Source organism: Phlebotomus papatasi, chromosome 1, assembly GCF_024763615.1.
Source record: "Phlebotomus papatasi isolate M1 chromosome 1, Ppap_2.1, whole genome shotgun sequence".
NCBI classification, from domain to species: Eukaryota; Metazoa; Arthropoda; class Insecta; order Diptera; family Psychodidae; genus Phlebotomus; species Phlebotomus papatasi.
The window spans coordinates 14,588,907-14,609,875 of record NC_077222.1 but is presented as its reverse complement, the minus strand read 5'-3'; the positions used below and the strand labels follow the sequence as shown (position 1 = coordinate 14,609,875).

Sequence of the window (20,969 nt, the reverse complement as noted above, 5' to 3'; positions counted from 1 at the left end):
ATGCTTTTCTATTATTATTCATGCTATTGTACTCAGCGAATTCAGCCAAATGCATGTAAAGCTTCTTTTAACAAGTGGTACAATATTTGAAGAAGTTCAAGCATATTAACCAGGAGAATAAGCACTTCAATTAACAGTAAACACACAATAAAAGACATTGAGCTGGAAGATATTTTTAAATGACCACTGAGAAGTCCTGATAAGCTTGTGGTAGCTGAGAATCTTTACAGGTGACCTCTGAACGCTTGAGACTTGGAATTAGGGATACTTGAAACTCGGGATGGATGCTAATTTAATTGTGGGTTGAATTTTAAATTGGAATTTTGATATCTCCTTACTGTTTCAATTGTTCAGAAAAAAAACAGAACCACCAAGATGAACAAACCCTTCATAAAACTTACTGAAAATTAAAAGAAATCAATTTAGGTCTGATTCCAAATTATTTAATTATAATTATACCATTATTGGATAAAATTAATACAAAGGGTGGTTTTGAAAATACCCGAAATTGTAAGCATTCTGAGGTCATCTGCAAAAAAATTATGCTACCATAAACTGACCGTATCATTGGTCATTTGTCTACATATTTTGAATTGTTTGAAAAAGGTCAAAGAAATTAGTTGATAAAGACTAAAAGACATATAGAGTCCGATCAAATTTAATATAGTAAGACGGGCTTCAGACCTAAGGCAGTCATATGCCTCAATTTTTGAAAATCGATAAAAAGCTTCTTCAAAGACCTTCCAAAAGACTAATTTAAAGTTTTACTGCTCGAACTCAAAGAGAGGGCAGTTATAAAAGTCGTTTTTTTGCAACCTGTCACCGCTTTAGAGCTTAAACGGTAAAAGATATCAACTTCCGGTCTTCGATGACCCTCAATAAAACGAAAAACATTATCTCTGGACGTTTCTCCTTTTACCTCATCACCCTTCATCCCCTCCAAACCAAGTTTTTCGGTTTTTCTCTAAAGGACAATGAGCAAAACGGTCCAACCTTTCTTCACGAATGAGACCTATACCATCGAATAGGTATTGGCAAAGGTAACAACTTTTGTTCCAGGACCAACCCCAAAAAATATGTAGGAAAGTGCACTAAAACATAAAACATATGTATAAGAATTATAATGATTTTTTTTGGCAAAACTCCTTTTATACAATATCCGGTTAATCGTATATTGGTCTTTTTTAAGAATAATTTGTAAATAAGGACTCAAAGAAAATTTTCTGGAACAAAGCATATCTTTATCTCTTTATTTTCCGTGCAATCTTCCAAATCTTCCTTATAAATCTTTAAATATAGAGAAATGTATCTTATGCAGTAATATTCTTCTTAAAAATAGAGTTTAAAAAAGTGTTTCAATTAATTATACTGAGAACCTTTTGTTAAAATTTTTTAGTAACGGTACCTTTACGATCCTATGAACTTGAGCAATCCTAGCTTCTTTTTTTAAGGAGAATATTTCTCTAAAGACGATAAAAGGATGCAATCGAGGCAATACTTTTAACGGAATTAAAGAATATTTGAGGATATTTGAGGAAAATCTGGGTACAAGAAAAATAGAAGAATAAGGATACGATTTCTTTTAGGAAAATGTTCCTTGAGTTTAGTTCTCTTTTAGAAAATGTTCTTTGGTGCCAACAACTTACGATATGCCGTTATTTAAAAAAAAAAACAAGTTTTATAAAAATAGTTCCACGCATTTCTTAAAAACTCTTACTTTAAGACATCTGAAAAAGATGACGATAGACTATAAGTTTTTTCGGGTGATGTATTCAATATACATCAAAGACTCCGAAAATAACTGATTTGTCATTAAATGAAATAAGTTTTCGTTTTGTTGCTCTGTAATGTGCGATGACTTTAGAACATGGCTAGTTTGTATGGGAGCTACCAGACCAGATGAAGCAGCCAGAAGGAAAATCTGAAAATATTTATTTAAAGCTTAAGTCATATATCGAATTTGACCCGAATTTCATTGAGATCGGTTAAGCCGTTTTCGAATAATAATAAGTCAAAATAGCGAATTTTCAGAAGAATATCGTTCATTTCCCAAGGAATGACAATCCTTTTTGTCTTGGGTTTTGGTAATTTTTAAGTTATACACCAATACCTACAAAATGGGTCTAGTCCTATCTCTGGCGAAAGATTGGACCAACTCCCATACATTTCTGCCCATTGTCCTTTGCCTAAGCTTTTCAATGAAATCGGGTATGTTTTAGAGGTAGTCCAGGCGACCATTTAGTCCAAACATACCTATGACCGGAAAATTCGCCATTTTGAATTATTAAAGGTCAAAGACCAATCACTTTGGAGGGGACATTTTTCAACCGATTTGGATAAATTTTGATTTTTTGGAAAGGTGTTGAAATTTCGAACCCGGTTGCATCGGTCTTCATCGGTAATGAACCGGTTTAGTACCGTTTTTTGAATAATTTTGCATCCCCTATAATTAACATTCCCTAAAATCCATGTTTTTTCTCGGTTTTTCTCAAAATTGGCCCAAGCTTTTTTACTGATCTTCTGTTATGTTTTAGAGGTAGTCCAGAGGAACATTTCATCCAAACATACCTATGACCGGAAAATTCACCATTATAAATTTATTGAACGTTAAAGGTCAATCGCTTTGGAGCGCCTAATTTTTCAACCGAATTGGTTTAATTTGGGGTTTTTTTTTGGAAAGGTCTGGACATATGAATGTGTCCAATAATCGTAATTTATTTTTTTTAAATATTTCTTTCCAAGAAAAGAACATTCTAAAATGTACACTTCTTAGCCAATTTTCTAGTTCACGATTGCTTTCAGATTATTAAATGATACATGATGGCCAAAAAACATTCAAGAAAAATCATGGCGAGCTTTATCTCGTGAGTTCGAGCATATCGCAAAGTTGAAACGCTTTGCCATGTTTTTATTTTTAAAATGTGCAACCCTTTTTTAATTCACCATATTCACATTTGAAATCGAAAGTAAGTGTTTTTGGACTTTTTAAGACCTTTGTAAGAATCAAGAAAAGACGTTTCATGGTAGTAAAGACACGGTTCAGACCTAAGGTTAAACCATGAGCTTTAATTGCTGTAGTTACTCAATAAGCAACATTTTTGCAAAAATTTTGACTTAGCTTAATAACTGCTTTCTCTTCAAGTTCAAGTAGTAAAATATGGACATTCGAGAGAAGCACAGAATGTGTTTAAATCATGATAAGTTTTTGAAAGACCTGACCAATATCTTTCACTTTTTAGTTTTTAGGTTAATAAATGTTTGGAGGCGATAGCAAATATGGATATCGTTGATTAGATCAGTATCTGGGCTATCAACATTCCCTTTGTATCTACGTTGTACTATCCACGTACTTTTTCATGACGTATTGCTGCGTAGTTGTTTTTAACAAATACACATACACAGATGAAAATGTTTCGTAAAATTGTTCGTAAAAGTTTGTTCTGCTTTTACAAACATTGTTCATAACATGATCAGTTAACGAGCATTTTGTGTTCTTTTACGAACAGTTTTTTCATAAATGTTCGTAAACGCACAAAAAATGTTTGTAAAATTTTGTAATTTGTTCATAAAGTTTTGCCAGACAAACGAAAACGTTTGAACAAATGCTTATGAAACTAAAACTGTTCGTCAAGGTATTATATTACAAACAATGTTTGTGAAAAAAGTACAAACATTTACAAACTTTTTTGTGGGTTATACGATTGACTAACGTATATATCCCTAGTAGGTATTCACAAACATTTACGAACAATTCTGCGAATTATTTTTTCTGTGTATGAAAGTTGATAGCTCAGTTTCTGATCAAACCGACGATATATGCAGCACAAAAACGAAGGATTATTTAATAATATTGTTGTCTCTTGATGTTTGAGCAATGAATACGGTGGTTAATCATATAATATCCCGCTTTGAAATTAACCATCTGAAATTAACCGGCCAATTATAGTGTCACCCAATAATTGGAAACGAAAATAATTTCCGACAATTTTATAAAATATATTTTACGTATATTCATTAAAAATTTATAAATAAATTTTGGAGTAAATTACCATAAAAACACAACTTTTAATATTGTATGCTAAATTATTCATTAAAAATCAATTTTAAAATAACAATCTACTAATGGATGAGATTATTTTAAGCCTTTCACAATGAAAACATTTTAAAAAAATATATCTAATGGATAATTTAATTTTATGAAATGTTTTTCTTGAACTTAAAAGGCGAATTAATGGAGGAGAAACAGCAGAAGTTCATGTTGAAGATATCATAATTAATGTTTGTAAAAGCCAAAGTTTTTAATTAATGAATTTGCATCCACTTTAGAATAAAGCACCTTACACAATAATCCCTACTTTCTCTGTTGTACAATTTTCTTGCAATTCAAGTCTAGGCTTTAAAAAAAAACTTTACATTAGGTACACGAGATTCCTTGAATATGCAATTCAATTATTTACTAATTGGACCTTATAAAAAGGAACAAAATTTAAATCAAAGAAAACATGTTTAATCGATATTTACGTTATGTATTTTTCCACATCAAAGAGCATCTCGAAGAGGAGAAAGCTTTTAATTTAACTCATAAATCGCTTATGAAAATTTAATGAACTTTCTGGAAAGTCAAGGCAAAAAGCACCAGAGAAAATATCTAACTTTAGCATAGAATTTCTAATGCAGTCTTTTTCTCAAACTTAATTAAAAATTAATATTATGGTTTTCAGGGAGTTTTTCATGTTTGACTATGATCTCCTGCCCGACATTAATGGTACAGTTCCTGCCAGTCTGAATCTGACAGCAGGTACCCCAGCTTTGTTTAAGTTCATCGTTGGCGATGTCTATGACATTGGAGGAACTCTAAGTTTTGCCATATCCATGAAGCAGGACATTCGGGGAAATTCAGTGGATCAGAATGCAGCAATTTCTGCCACAGAGAGAGCACCTGTATTCGCCCAGAAACTCGTGGATACCTCAGCTGAAGACGATGCCAAGGCAACCAACACGGCACGAAGCAATCAAACTATCATCGTTTGTATGCATTTGGGCGTTCCAGGAGTTCCCACCTGGCCTGATCGATGCGTCTACGGACGTCATGTCTTCCCTGCTGCTATCATAGTTAACAACACGGATTCAGACACTAGCACAGGACTAGTTCACGTACCTTTCCCTGAATCGGGAAGCTGGTTCGTTACTCTAGGACTCTTCTGCCATGGCGCCGAAACAGCTGCACGCACAACTATCATAGACAGCGTTAAGGAGTTCGTGATGATACACAGGGACCTGCTAGGACAGATGCAAGCACCATGTGCTTGCGCCCAGAAGAAGGACTTCTACATGAATTGCTTAGTGGATGACAACTGTCGATCAGATCTCAATGAAACGGAAACGCTCAAAGTAAAGGAATGTCTGATGGATTCAAAGTGCACACCGAAGTATCAGGTAAGGAATTGGGAAAATTCAAGGTCAATTAAATTTCACTGAGGTTTCCGTAATTCTGAAACTACTTGTACGTGACATAGTACTTGCCATCAAACGACCATGATTATCATAAATTTTGTTATTCAAATCCCTTTTCGAGTTACTTCTAAGCAGTTGCGGTCCAATGTTAAAGCAGAAGAACGTATGGACTTAGATCTCTCGGGGAAATTCAGCTTTGTATTAAAAGGTGTATGACTAGCCCATTCTCTCCCAATCTGTCCATCCTAAAGAAATTCCGAACGGTAATTCACACACTTTACCTTTTTTACCCTTGATTTTTATCGTCCAATACGTTCAGTTCCGTTCTACTCATACGAACAATCTCAACGACAAGCTTCGTATTGCGGGTTTTCTCTATTCCTGATATAAAATTTACGATAAGATTTAGACTAAATTTCGAGCATCCTAGACGTTTTACTTAGGTTATGACAAGACTTGAGTAGCCCAAATGAGGAACTGATAGAATGGATAACCGACGCTATCCTCCGATCCTGAATTACGGGTACCAGACGCTAGCCCCTGTAATCCATTCTGTTTTGTTTGTAATTGGATTGACACATTTTAGAAGTACAGAACTTACCACTAAATTCTTTCCAAGCTGAGTTGTTCCCAACTTTTCTAACCGGTTGATCAGTGACTGATACACCGGATACACCAGTCTACCGTAGCTTGTTAATTCATATTTGCTTGACAACATATACAACTCAGTAGCACTCATACATCTCGTAGTTATATATAGATTCCGGAAGTGTTCTTCTTTTCATCCGAAACAACAATTTGTCGTAAGAACCTTCTCTTAAACGAGACTAAACCTCATCAAATTTTATTAGCTAAGAACCTACGATCTTGCCCACGAGTCATTCTTTCAGATTATATTAGATTAATCACTCGCGTACTAAATAAATTAAATGATCTGAGAGCTCTTAGAAAGAAAGTCAGGGATGAGATATTAAAGTACCAACCGATCCTCTCATTCAATCAGATTCTCCGCCTAGTTTACACACGCGCAAGTCCTTACTGGTCTACGTCTAATCACTTACGAATGGTCTCTCTTGTTCCTCTCTTAGTCAAAAACAGTGGAAATTTTCGGAGGGAAGCTCCGTCCGGACGCGGCAACACAAGCTGTGGAGTCTTCAACCCAAAGAATCAAAAAACTCACTCTTTTCCAGAGCTTTCGACACGCTCCGTGTCTTCCTCAGTGGTCGAGTGATGTTAAAGACCACTGGGTTTCGTTATTTGGGGGATCCGACAAACTTGGCGGGAGGGTTCCAGGGTGCTCATACAAATATCTCGGAGACACAGCATCAAACACTCTTCAATCATCAGGAGACAACTATATCAACAATCAGGAGTTGTCTCCTCATGATTGAAGTGTGTTTGGTGCTGTGTCTCCAAGACATTTGTATGAGCACCCTGGAACCCTCCCGCCAAGTTTGTAGGATCTACCAAATAACGAAACCCAGTGATCTTTGACATCACTAGACCACTGAGGAAGACACGGAGCGTGTCGAAAGCTCTGGAAAAGAGTAAGTTTTTTGACCTTTTGGGTTGAAGACTCCACAGCTTGTGTTGCCGCGTCCGGACGGAGCTTCTCTCCGAAAATTTCCACTGAAGTTGAACGGCAATTCCCCCACGTTAGTCAAAAACCTTCTCTATTATAGCGATTACCGCTGAATTCCATAGGCTTCAAACGTTCAAACCCTAGTTTATGTCTGCTTACATAAAGAAGCAGACATTAACATGACATTATGTTGTTCTATCACAACAAGCAGGGTAACCATCTCGGTTCTATCTAACGATGTAAAACGGTCAGCATCCCACTAGGTTACGTAGTCGACAAGTCTGTAGCTTACAAGATGAGTACTTAAGAACAGAAAAGAGTTACTTTCTTTCTCAATTGAGAAAGAATTAATGGAATTTATTCAATTCAAATCTTTAACCTCGATTCTTCACAACGACTTCACCTCAATTTCTCCTAACAAGAAGTTTCCTCCCTTTTATCTGAAAGAAGAAGAACTAATTTTTGACTATGATGAACTTCTCTTTGAAGAATAAGTTAAATGTCAAGGGAAACAAATTAGATTCCGTCCATATGACTCTACAGCTTCAACAAAAACCACTCCTCACTGCCGATGCTCCTCACTGGCCTGCCGATTGTGTGTAGTCCTCCATTTTGGGACCATTATGCATCCTCCCGTTATGTAAATAAGTTTCGGGATTGTATCCATAAAGCCGGATAGTTTAAGGAATCAATACCTGTAGACAGATCGGCTTTAACGTTTCTAAGTCTTCTTAAGTGAATATCACTCGCCGACTTTTCCAGTATCACTTTTCCAGCGATTACTACCATGTACTCCGTTCTTTCTTATCCAGCTTATTTTAACCTAGCTAGACCACGTGCAGTCTCAAGCTAAGAAGCTTACGCGTTGCCTGTTAGGAACTGCACAGAAAAAAAAATTTTGTAAAAATGTTCGTAAATGTTTGTGAATTCCCATGGGGAAGTTACGAAATGCTCGTGAATCGTATAATCCACAAACAAGTTTGTAAAAGTTTTGTACATTTTTCGTAAACGTTGTTCGTAACATAATCACTTGACGAGCATTTTTTGTAGTTTTACAAACATTTGTTCGTACATGTTCGTAAACACACAAAAAATGTTCGTAAAATTTTGTCATTTGTTCGTAATGTTCGTAAAATGTTCGACAGGAAAACAAACATTTATGAACAAATGACAAAATTTTACGAACATTTTTTGTATGTTTACGAAAATTTACGAACAAATGTTTGTAAAAGTGTAAAAAATTTTCGTCAAATGATCATGTTACGAGCAATGTTTGTAAAAAACAAGCACAAACTTTTACGAACTTGTTTGTGGGTTATACCATTCACGAGCATTTTGTAACTCCCCCATAGGAATTCACAAATATTTACGAACATTTTTACAAAATATTTTTTTCTGTGTGGTCAACCGTCATACCTTGGAGGGTAGATCGAACTTCATGTCTTCAGTTTTGACCTCAACCAAGTGGAATGAGTATCTACAAACCCGTATACGCAATAGTACGCCATATGCGGGACATATTGAATTAAAAAGGGGATTGCTTTTGATCGTATCGAGACATTTGTTACAATGTAATCATGTTATATTGTTGTTGTATACCGCGATAGAAGAATATGCTAAGTCTATTTCTGTAGCTCGCTCAGGAGTGCTTTCCCCGCAGTGTATTTAATCAGAAAATTGTTCTACATAGACAGTTGTTAAGCTACCTCTAAACAGCGCTCGTTCATATTTCCGACAAAGAAGAACTTTCCAAGGGGTAACTCATAATTAATCAGATTGGCTTGATTTCCCAAAAAAAATGTATGGGTTCCCCGGGTTTCCTGCAAAAAGTGTATGGATTCCCCAGACAGATTGGCTCGAGTTACCCGAAATGAGTTACACTTCGGAACTTTCTTGTCATCTCATATAGAGCATCTGAGAGTCGTACCAATTTTTTAGCCGCCCTACTACACCGTTTAACTTGCTTTCCTAACACTTTTTCACTTATTCTTCTTCAGGATATGTCGAGACAGTTTGAGCAGCATCATAAGTTCGCCACAGAACAGATTGTGATCGACAATGCTTCCTGCAACGCCAGCGTCGTGTTTACGATCTCCTCGAGTCCTTGCGTCGCAGGACGTTGTGGTCGCTACGGACGCTGCTATCACTACATGTCAGGAGGCTTCGTCTTCTCAACGTGCCTCTGCATCAAGGGCTACCGCGGCTGGGACTGCACTGAAGACAGCCAAGTGCCATCGTCTATGTCCATCCTGCTGGCTTCGCTTCTGCTAACGCTGAGCAATCTCCTATTTATCCCTAGCATCTACTTCGCCATTCGCAGGAAGTACTACACAGAAGCTGTTATCTACTTCTTCGCCATGTTCTTCTCCACTTTCTACCATGCCTGCGATTCCGGAGAGGATGAATACAGTTTCTGCCTGGTTAAGATCGGGGTCCTGCAGTTCTGTGACTTCTACTGCGGATTGTTAGCTATCTGGGTCACCCTGATTGCCATGGCTCATGTCAGGCAGACTTTTGTGTCGCTACTTCATATGCTTGGTGCCATCCTTCTGGCCTTTGGTACTGAACTCAACAAGCAGTCACTGTGGGTGTTCCTGGCACCAGCTCTCACGGGTATCTGCCTCATTAGTGCCAGTTGGGGATTGCGGTGTCGGAAGACGCGAAAGTGGTTCCCGGCACGCAATTATCTCATGCTGTATATGCCTATTGGGTCAGTTCTGGTGATGGTTGGTCTGGTTTGCTATGCTTTCCTGCAAACTAGGCAGAACTATCACATTGTCCATTCGGTCTGGCACATGGTGATGGCCCTGAGTATCCTCTGTCTCCTGCCCAATCGGAAGACATTCCTGCCGAAATGCTAGCATCCGGCCCCCGCCCTCCTCACGCCCCATCAACAACTCATCGAGTCGGACTTCTACATCTGAGCGTTTGTGGCTTGAGGGGGACTCCTTTATGTGGTATCCCTACAGAGTATATTTTGTCGGATAAACTATCTTTGCGATTGCTGTATAACTAGTTTGTAATAAAAAAAAAAACTCTAAAAGTCAATGTAAGAGCACTCAAATTCAGAGGTGATCGTATTTTTCATGCGCAACTCTACCCAAATGTTAATTCGACTCCAGTAACAAAAACGGTTTGGGATAATTCAAATTTTCAAATACAAACTGTTGAATTATCCTTTAGCATCAACTGTAAGATGTATTTCTTCACTATACTTACACTTTTTAAAGTTATTTCAAATGAGTTTTGTGGTAATGTTGCGCATGAATTGTTCTCACTGCACCAAACACAAAAAAAAGATGTTACTACTTTTGCGATTAATGTAGAATATTTAAATGTAGACTAATGAGGAATGAAACAAAGAAAAAACTAAAGACACAAAATTTCACAAAGCCTTAAAACTAGTCTCGACTGATAAATTATTATTATCACACGGAATGTCGATGAATAAAGAAAAAAAAAGATGAAAAAATACCAAAAATGATTTATTCTCTAACTCTAGATAATGTCAAAGAAAAGGCAGATAAGGTAAGGTACTCTCTAGTCGGCCGTTTAACAAGTCGGCCACTATGTGTTCTTCAAGTCGGCCGGTGGAATTATTTATTCATATTATATAATTTTGCAATAATATTCCAGGAGTTTTATAACATCATAAGGTCAATAATTGTATAATTAACACAAATGACCGAGAATACAAATTAAATTAGACACAAAACATTAAAAAAATTATTAAAAGTCAGAGGATTCAAATTTACCTTAAGCAATATTGGTCATTTTTCAGCATATTTTGATGTTCTTTATAATATTCACGACATTTTTTCACAAAGAGTTATTCAATTTATTACCTGTACAGATTACTTTAGCAGTCAAATTTTGAGTCAAACCGCAAGTTGAGAACTTTAACTAACTCACTGTGCAATAAATTTATTTTCATTATTGATAAAAATATTAATTTTCTGTCTTAAATGTGAAGGTGTGAAATTTTAAAGCCATGATCCTCAATTCGGCCGGCTAAATAAAAGAATAAAAAGAATTTTTCTCTTACAATTTTTTGTTTTCTTAAAATTACTATTATTTAAAGGTTTTCTTTCTTTCTTTCTCAATATCCTTTTCTAGTCCGTAAAAACGTTACGGGCTTTTAAAATTTGAAAAATGGGTGGCCGACTAGAGGAACCCCAGGTGGCCGAGTAGAGAAACGCTTATATTGAAGTGGCCGAATTGAGGAACACTCTACATTTTTAAAACATTTTAATTTTTTAATAATCTAAAATTATTTTATCTCCAAATAAAGTGTACAATCAGATGGACAAAGATCTATACTACAACTTAGGGTGAAAATTTGATCAAAACAGGCAAATTAAATGTCCTTTTACATAAGTTTTTCATAAAACCCATCCTTAAGTGGCCGACATACAGCCCCTTACCTTAGGTGTAAATAATTATTGTAATTTTAGCAATGAATCTGGAAAGGTGTTGAAAAAGTGTTTCTAAAAAGAGGAATATACACTACTAGTCTCTACGAAGAGGGAAGTAAATATGTACACTGGAAAGAGGACACTGCAAATTTTAAATGTATAAATGAAAAAAAAAATTGTGGGAATTTTAGGTGATATCGCTTCATAGGTTGTCTGTCAATATAATTGAGGAAGTTTGGAAAAGTCCAAAATCCCACCCAATTGTGTCTAAATAATTTTTGAAAATGTAATTTTTCAATCAATTCAAGTTCAATTCTGTAGATAGTATATTTCCAATGTTATGTAAATTAGTTATGTTTGTTTTTATTTTTGTAGTAGATCACTTTTCAATTCCACGATGTGAATGATGAGAACAGGGAAGTGAGGTTCGTGTTAGGTGGAATCTCACACATGTACTATGTAATTGATAAAGATTTGTTAGAATTTGTTCTTCTCCCATTTAATAATTTTGTTTTTTGAATTTATATTCTCAGAAAAGATTTAATAAAAAATATTTCAAACACATCACAATGTTTCTTTAATTCACTAATTTTCACAAATTGTCACCATCGAAGAATTCCAATAAAAATTCTGGTAGATGCAACAAAATTTGATAATTCAATAAAAGCATTGTTTATTTCAGAATTCAAAAAAAAACACTTTAGAGCTCCGCAAATCTTTAGAAAGCATACACAATCCCGATGAATTGTGCATCTATAAATATTTAACAGAATGAGATTAGAATGTATACATTTGCATGGAGCTCAAAATGAACAATATCGATCAACAAACAGCAAGGACCTCGTTCAAAATATAATTTAAATTCATAGCATGAGTGCAGGGGTAGAAAAAAATAATTAGATGACTATTGTTGTGGTGTTTTAATTAACTTTTTATTCTATTTAATTTGGATAAAGTCAAGGCCTAAATTTAATTTTGTTTAACACGAAATGAACCCTGTTTAAATTTTAGAATTTCCTCCATTTTCGTGTTCAATTTTCTGAACTTTTTTTTTAATTTTAAGTAAAGTATGATTAAGTTTTAACAGCTAAAATTATGCAAAAATTTGTTGCTCGACATCTACAAATTGACTCACGCTTTTTCTAAGTAATGCTGTTAGGGGAATTGCTAGATTGATACCTTTACTACAAGTTGTATTCTAAAATATTATTCCATATTATTTCTCTGACTGTAAACCTGAATTAGGAAGTCAAAAAATATCTGTTTTTCGCAATTTTTTGAAAGATAAGGAAATGGTCAAACTTCATAAAGTTTTTTGGTATATATTTTTGCACTGATTCTTTTTAGAGATAATACAAAATAACGAACTAATGAATACTTCAGTGGAGTACTTCGTCACTGGGCTCTGCAACTGGCCGGAAATGTGCAGCTTGTAGGGGAAAGTAGGGCAGCTTTGAAAGTGGGGCACCTTTGAAATTGGGGTTTTTCACCCATTTTTAAATAAAATTGAGCCTTATCGCGATATAATTTAGTTGCACGAACAGATTGAGAAGCTAAATTACATTATGGTATGGCTCAGTTCCACTTAAACATAGGTGAAAAATCCTAATTTCAAAGGTACCACACTTTCAAAGGTGCCCCACTTCCCCCTACAGGAGACTGGGATGCATTTACTCAGCAAGTAAAGCTTTTCATCTCGCTTTTGTGAAAAAATGATAAGGTTTGTCTAATGATTATCTGTTTCATAAGTAGCATTAGGACATTGGCTATATAAAACGGTCTTGTTTGAAGCTCTAAAATCCATTCTTTTTTCTAGAGAGGATAATCGACAGTGAATAATGAATGACACATTGGCTACACATGCCACGGCCGCGGCCCGAGTAGATATAGCCATTTTTGGGGTACAAATTGCCACCAGTTTTCCAGACGAAATTTTAAGCTAGAGTTATCAAATATTGTTTCACTTGATACACTAAAGCCCCCTAATTCTAAATATGTCACTAAAACCTAAAGGAAAAGGCTTTAGCTGATTTTTTAAAGAAATTTTTGTAATTGAGTCAAAACTGACGCAAACATCGCATTTGCAATTTTATGATTAAACTGTGCGTGATTTTAAGCGCATTTACCGTTTTATGATTAAACTGTGCGTGATTTTAAGCGCATTTACCGTTTTATGGTTGAGCTGTGCGTGATTTTAAGCACATTTACCGTTTTATGATTAAACTGTGCGTGATTTTAAGCGCATTTACCGTTTTATGATTAAACTGTGCGTGATTTTAAGCGCATTTACCGTTTTATGGTTGAGCTGTGCGTGATTTTAAGCACATTTACCGTTTTATGATTAAACTGTGCGTGATTTTAAGCGCATTTACCGTTTTATGATTAAACTGTGCGTGATTTTAAGCGCATTTACCGTTTTATGGTTGAGCTGTGCGTAATTTTAAACGCATTTACCGTTTTGTGATTGAACGGTGCATAATTTTAAGTGGATATAAATCTTTAAAATTTAAAATTTTTATGATCGTGCTGTGCGTGTTATAAACACGATTTTGCATAGCATTTTATGCTTGTGCTATACGTGTTTTGCAAGCGATTCTAGGTATGTTTTTTACTAGCCTTGTGCGCAGTTTACACACGATTTTAGAGAGCATTTAGAAAATAAAAAAAAAACAGAAAATTAAAAGAATTATAAAAAAAACTAAAAAGACATCATGAAAAATTTACCGGAAAAAGTTACTCTTTTTGTGACAAAAAAAATTGTGGAGCACAGGTTTCAAAAGAAAACGATTATAAAATTTGAGTAAATATGAAAACAGGGTTAATAAAAAAAAATAAAAAATGTAAGTTTTTGAGTGCAAAAAATTGTGAAAGAATATTTAATATAAATATTTTTGTTTAAACCTCTTTTAGAAAAAAGAGGCGACAAAGCGTCCCAGGCTTTGCGAGGTGATCAAACTAGTGACTTCGATGATATACTGCAAAAGTACTTTTGCATCATTTAAATTTACCCAAAACAATTTCAAATTTTCATTTTTTTTGTGGCAAGAAATTTCAAGGACAGGTTATTTAGTGTAGTGAAGTTTTAGGTGTTTTCTGCTTTTATTGTGTTTTGATAAGATGAAAAAGAGCTGAGAATAATGAATAGTACTTGATTTCACTCATGGGTCTCCTGAGGAATCCCAGTCAATAAAAATAGCAATAAGATGTGATTTTAAAAGAATCAGGAAATTAAGGCATTCTTTTTAAATATCTTCAAATAATGTGGAACATAATTTCTCTAAAAAGGAGAGGACAGATTTGAATTTTTATAGATTTTCTTTATAAAGTGACTCCGGTGACTCTATCCATGCCTCAATCACTGAAATGAGGGCTTTCTATTAATCAATGCAGGAGTTTGGGTACAGACGTAATGCTGTTCTATGTGTTCCTTATAAGAAGAAAAAGAGACTTCTTAAATATTATATTATTTGGGTTCCAGTATAAAAAATTATTTCTTGACAATCCTTCATATTTTCCTGATTTTTTAACCAACTTTTGAAGGCCATTGAACCATTTTTAAACAACGACCATTCTTTTTTTTATGTCTGTGAAGACATATTTTTTTATTCTTTATTTATATAGAGCAGTTCATAAATTAAGCCGAAAAAAGGAAATAAAATTTTTGGAACGCCAGAATTTTCCTCAAGAAATTTCCTTTGTGATTAGTAAGTAGATATTAAAGATCAATTTGATGCTTTATTTACGGAGGCTTCTTGAAGAATTCCATTTAATAGAGTTGCTATAGAGTTGCATTTTCAGTGCTCTCTAAGGAATTTCCAGTGAATTTTGTTCTAAGCTAGAGTTTTTGTATTTTTACAAGAATCCTCTATTACACAAGTGAAACATTTCTAGTGGTCGGAGCGAGGGCTCATGTAGATGATAAGTAGTCCTAAGTATCCTTTGCAATTAGCAAAGGACAGCACCTCAATGTTTTGTTACATTTTCTGTATATGAATTTTCAAGTGACCAACTCTAGGGTGAAATTTTGGTGATTTTTAGTGAAATTTCATATGTGAGCCACCTAGCGGTATATTCTCAAACTTGGTATGTTCTTATATTTGTAGTATAACTCAATAGCTTTCCAACAAGCCCTCATTGATTAATTTCTGATTACTAGAACATAAATTAGAAGCCAATATGTGAGTTGGTACATTTTTATTTCTAAACATTTTGAACTTACCAATTTTTTTGTTTTAAATCTATTTCTTATCCGATTTCAATGAAATTTTCCAAAAACATTGTCAACTAAATGAGCAATGTTCCTCTACAATATTGAGAAGAAATTCTTAATAGTCTTCCGTAGAGAAATTTATTCCTGGCGATTTTGTGTATTTTCGTGATTTTTCACTACAAAGATTCCCAAGAAGCAAAATAGCTGCCTTATAGAACCAAGTATTAGACAAGTCTTTTAGTGCACTTTTAAAAGACTTAAGGCGTCTACACATTGGGAGCAATTTTCGTCAAAAATTGCGTTTTTGACAGAAATTTGACGTTTCCCCCTACAACGTTGCAGGGAATTTCCTTCAAAAAAGCAATTTTTGACAAAAATTGCTCCCAATGTGTAGAGGCCATTAGAGTGAGAATTTTCTGTTGAAATTCCTATAGAAGCTCTTAAGATCCTTAAGAGTGCGCCACTTTACTTATGGTAATCTCAGTGATGGAACCAAGAACGTTATAAGCAAATAAAACGATTTTTGGTTTTATAATGCCTTATTTAGAGAATTCTACAAGACTATATTAAGAAAAAATGCTTCTTGGGTTGCCGTTGAGCCACCTTTAAACAGGGTCCAATCTTATTCTTGTCTAAGAAGCATTTTATTGTCTCATCATATAGAACAATTTTCCGACCGGGCCAAAAGAATCTATTTTTTTTTTTTTTTGAAACGTCCTAATCGGCAGATTATTAAAATTATTTATAAGCAACGTGTTCTCAAACGTTTTATATTTATTTAAAAATTAAAAAAAAACTATTATAAATTTTAATTTATTAATTATTTGGTGTTTCTCTTCCAGTTTTTTATTTTACAATTTTTTAAAATTTATTACCTTTTATTAGTTTCTTCTCTTATTCTTTTTTTTTGGATTAAATCACCATTTTAATCATCAATTTATTGGTGTATGATATCAATTTGGACATCAAGGAAATTGTTGATTAATGTAGAAAAACAATTAAATCCTCCAAGTATTTGGGACTTCAGATTATTTTATTTATTTCCCTCATTTTGTGCAATTTAAAAAAGAGAAAAACTAAAATTTTTTTAAAGAAAAATCCCACATTTTTTGGATAAAATTTATTTTGTATCTGCGTCCAAATCACAGCAAATGATATATTAAGATAAATTAAGGAATTGCGACTCAACCAAATGGTATCAGCAGATAAGACAGACCCCACAGTGCTTCTTGGGGGCTCTTGTCTTATCTGCCCTGGTGCAGTATCACAGCAGAATCGCTACTTGATGGCAGCGTAGCGCAATTCTGCCTCAAACTGTTCAGCCTTGAGGGTTCCATCGATGGCGTGGCAGTCCTTATTGAAGACACTGTAAGCACTGATCTCGCCGGGCTGTTTGGGCCGTGTCCGGGTGTTGAGATAAACTGCCCCCAGGGCTGAGAAGAGGAAGAACACCACGCCAAATTGCAGTTCGATGGCAATGGCGTAGCATGTAGCCCAGAGGAGGAAGTAGAGCACGTAAATAAAGTATGTGAATGCTGTTCTCTTGGGAGCCCCCAGTGCCATGTCTGAAGTCTCTGACGTTACAGAAACTTCATCCGGAACTTCTGTCAAGTCTTCCTTATCACTCTCATTGTCTTTTACATTTTGTGGCTTAAAAAATAAATTAATTAATTAATTTAATTAAATTGAAATGCAGCAAAATTCTGAGAATTTTTCTTGATAAATCCCTTACTTCGTCCACTGATATCTGATCAACTGCCTTCTCAGCAGAATCCGTCCTCAGAGAATCCACACGAACTTGCTGGAAGGAAACCATTTTAACGAACTTTTCCTTAAATCCCTTAACCGTTTCCTCACGACGCTTCCTTCTTCGATAAGCCTCTAATTTCTCCTCCATTTATCAATGCAAAATTACACATTAATTTCACTGTTTTTAGTGTCTCTGAATCTCTAAACAAAACACGTCCATAAAACCTAAATCTGTCAAGAAATCCAAGTTTAATAAAACAGATGGCGACGACGATTTCACCAAAAGTCGGTTTAAAGTTATAAAAGTACAGACACATCTCTTAAAATTAAGAGAAATATAACACAAAGAACGTGTACAAACCAATATCTCTCAAAAATAAAATTCCATTTCGAGCATTTTTCTTCTTTTCATATTTCCAGGAATTTCTTACAAATCATTCATTAAACTCGGCGTTTGATGGAATTCATCTCGGTGAGCCTGCAAAGGTCAAATCACTGATAACACAACCCGAACAGAGTTCAAAAAGGGCAACAAATTGAATAGCTAACCTTTTCCTTAGCCAGTCTTATCATTCGGCAAATCAGGAGTTGATCCCTCAATCTTATTGGTGTCCTTTGCAGATGCAGAGGTTGAATTTCGAAGAATACAAATCTGTCTATTCCTTCCCCTAAAAGCCCATTTTTTTCAATTTAATAAAAACTTGAGGACATCAATTCAACTGATTCCTTCTCGACTTTAAGACTCACCTTTCAAGTAATCCACTGTTGCCGTGTTGAGGCCGTAAGCGTAGAGTTTCTTCTCGAAATCCGTATCCATTTTCTCAGAAAATTAATTTAAATTTGCCGTAACTTCACTCACAACAAAGCGGATCAATCAATTGAACTGTTTTCTTAATGGGTGCAAGAGTTAATTATACATACAATTTATCTGTAGGTTGTTGAGGTATATTACTGGCACAATTTAGTTTAATTTAATTGTTTCAAAGGGCAATGAGTTCTCAGCGATTTTTTTTTAGTTTTAAATTCTTAAATCTACAAAAACCGAATATTATAGTAGTTCGATAAAAAGAAATTAAAATTATGAAATTAGCTCTTTAAATTTCGAAAATACTAATTTTTTGGATAATAAATGATTATCTAGGAATTTTGCTATATATTTTTAAAAAGCTAATACCCAAAAAAAACTAACGCAGATTTAATTTAATTAAATACGGAGAAGTGGGGTACCTTTGAAAGTGATATTTTTCTCCTATGTTTAAGTGGGACTGATCAATATCATAATGTAATTTAGCTTCTCAATTCGTTTGTGCATCTAAATTATATCACGATAAGGCTCAATTTTATTTAAAAATTGGTGAAAAATCCCAATTCAAATGTGCCTCACTTCCCCCTATGGCTCATATTAGTTTACCAAAAACCAAGAAAGTTTAAAAAAAAGTTGTAACTGCATTAAACAACCCTACCCTTCCTTAAGCTTAAATTAAAAGGCAAAAATAAACAACAAATGAGAAATTTAAAAAAATTAACTTGGTGAATAAAATATAAAATTTTGATCAAAAAACCTAAATCTTTTCAAAAATGGGTCTAATTTAAACAATAATTAACTTTTAAAATAGTTGCGGGTAAGATGAAAATCTCTTCATTTCCCCTTTTCCAAAACCTGCATGGTAATTAAAATGATTTTGAATTTTTTTTAAGTAGGGAGGAAGTGGGGCACTTTTGAATGGGAATACCTTTGAAACAGGACACTTTTCTCCTATATTTAAATGGAACTGTAATTTTTAATGATACAATTTAGTTCCGCACACGAATTATTGAAAGCTAAATTACACTTTGATATGGATCAAGCCCAGATTCATTTGAAAATAGGAGAAAAGCCCTATTTTTAAAGGTTCTTCAAGGACTTCAAGGATTCTCCCTGTCCCTAATTAAATTTTGCGTGCGTTGCGATGCTATCACACTAGGATTTTTCATGTTTTTATTTTAAATTCAATTGAGCCAATTGTGCATTAAGATTTCTAGAATTTACTTAAAAATTCTCACAGCTAAGAGACATTTTGCAAGAAATTTGCTCAATTTTAAATAGTGCCGCGAGATTTTTGATTGTAAATGACTCCGGAAAATGTGTTATCTCAGAAGGATCTTCAAAGCCAGAAAAGAAGATTTGTAGGCAAAGGGCTCATGCAGCGACTCTCATACAGTCTTATTGAAAATCTGTATGAAGTCGTCAACTCCCAACTGAAATTTCTTAACATAACAATTTCCTTCCGAATGGCTTTGGAGGAATTTAATGAATTACCTCCGATACTTAAGCTTCAATTCATGCAAGTATATCACTAATACACTGTACTTATCTTATATCTTCGCCACAAATAATATTAATTACGAGTGAATAAATTTAATAAGAACAATTTTCTTCAAAAGACTACTTGTGTAACTGCAATAAAATTGAACTTATTAAGCAATTTTAGCAATTTAATTTGCTGAAATCAAATTTATTTGAGCAACCACATTTATGCTATTTTAACATATTTAAACAGGTTTTTTTCTGAACCAAGTATTAGCTTTTATTAATAAATAAGTGCAGATATATCAATTCAATTGGTTTTTGTGGAAAATAACGCATAGGAACAAATCATCTGAAAATTAAATTGAATTTACAAATTGAAAAAATCCTAGTGTGATAGCACGGTAATACGAATAAAGTTATGAAAATTGTTCGCATAAAAGAATAAGAGATTTTCAAAAAAAAAATCAAACTCTGAAGAACAGTCCCTATTTAGATCTACATCACTGTATTAAGATTGCACTTTTTAATGAGAACCGGTGACGTGTGTCGGCAGGTAAGCAAATTCTAATTCTTCCCAAAGCTTTCAGCTCAAGATGGTCCAAGACTTTCTCAGCGGTCAAATCTTGTCGTTTCTCACTTTTAATTTCGCTGATGGAGTTCCCTCAACGGGAGCAAAGGAAAGTATGGGAAATAGGACCGCAGAAAGGAAGAGCTAGGATTGGAGAGAGGAGAGTGGATGACCGTATAGAATCGAAAGGATTTGTAAAAGAAATAGACGAATAATGAGATTATAAAGAATCTTAGCTAAAAGTGATGTAGAATTTCACTAGCTTTGTGCTCGAAAATTAAAATCTTTAATTTTTACTCTAAATTATTAATACAAATCAAAATCAAAAATATAAAATTGAAACAACGATTTTATGTGAGAAAAATTAAACAAATATTTTATTCGAAGGGCCCATATATTATATAATCCTTGTTTTTTTATAAAGAATAATTTATCCAAATTTATCGTTACTTTAACTAAAAACTAAGAGGTAAAAAATATAAAAACCTTACCTTTTTATTATTATATTCTCAATGTAAATGTTATTATAATCAACGAAACCTCCATGTAATTCAAAAATCAAAAAATAAATAAATAAATAAATTTTCCACAAAAAATAATAAAAAGGAAATTCTTAAAAAATTATAATTTCAAAAATTTTAAACTCTTTGAATTCTTGGCGAAAAACTACTTAAAACTGATCAAATCCTTCACATTTAGTA

General features: G+C 34.1%; 2 protein-coding genes across 4 annotated transcripts in view; one reads left to right on the top strand and one right to left on the bottom strand.

The window, feature by feature from the left end:
* Positions 1-12,015, top strand: part of LOC129800053 (uncharacterized) — a 162,997-nt gene extending 150,982 nt beyond the window's left edge. For all 3 annotated transcript variants that reach the window (XM_055844420.1, XM_055844421.1, XM_055844422.1), the window contains 2 exons: positions 4,722-5,436; positions 9,034-12,015. In XM_055844420.1, coding sequence (XP_055700395.1) covers positions 4,722-5,436; positions 9,034-9,897 — 1,579 coding nt within the window. In that variant the 3' untranslated portion in view covers positions 9,898-12,015. The remainder of the gene's footprint in view (positions 1-4,721; positions 5,437-9,033) is intronic.
* Positions 12,016-16,457: 4,442 nt separating this feature from the next.
* LOC129800076 (SAYSvFN domain-containing protein 1) lies at positions 16,458-17,650 on the bottom strand. The gene is made up of 2 exons (XM_055844454.1): positions 17,394-17,650; positions 16,458-17,311 (listed from the first exon to the last, which is right to left on the bottom strand). Exons 1-2 carry the CDS (start codon positions 17,556-17,558, stop codon positions 16,940-16,942), a joined length of 537 nt encoding a protein of 178 aa, XP_055700429.1. The 5' UTR covers positions 17,559-17,650; the 3' UTR covers positions 16,458-16,939.
* Between the last annotated feature and the right edge of the window lie 3,319 nt (positions 17,651-20,969).

What these genes read in the sequence shown, in the direction of transcription:
- LOC129800076 (XM_055844454.1), bottom strand. Translation starts at nt 17,558, where the DNA reads ATGGAGGAGAAATTAGAGGCTTATCGAAGAAGGAAGCGTCGTGAGGAA. An exon ending in ATCAGATATCAGTGGACGAA is followed by an intron (nt 17,312 to 17,393) that starts GTAAGGGATTTA and finishes TTATTTTTTAAG; the next exon opens with CCACAAAATGTAAAAGACAA.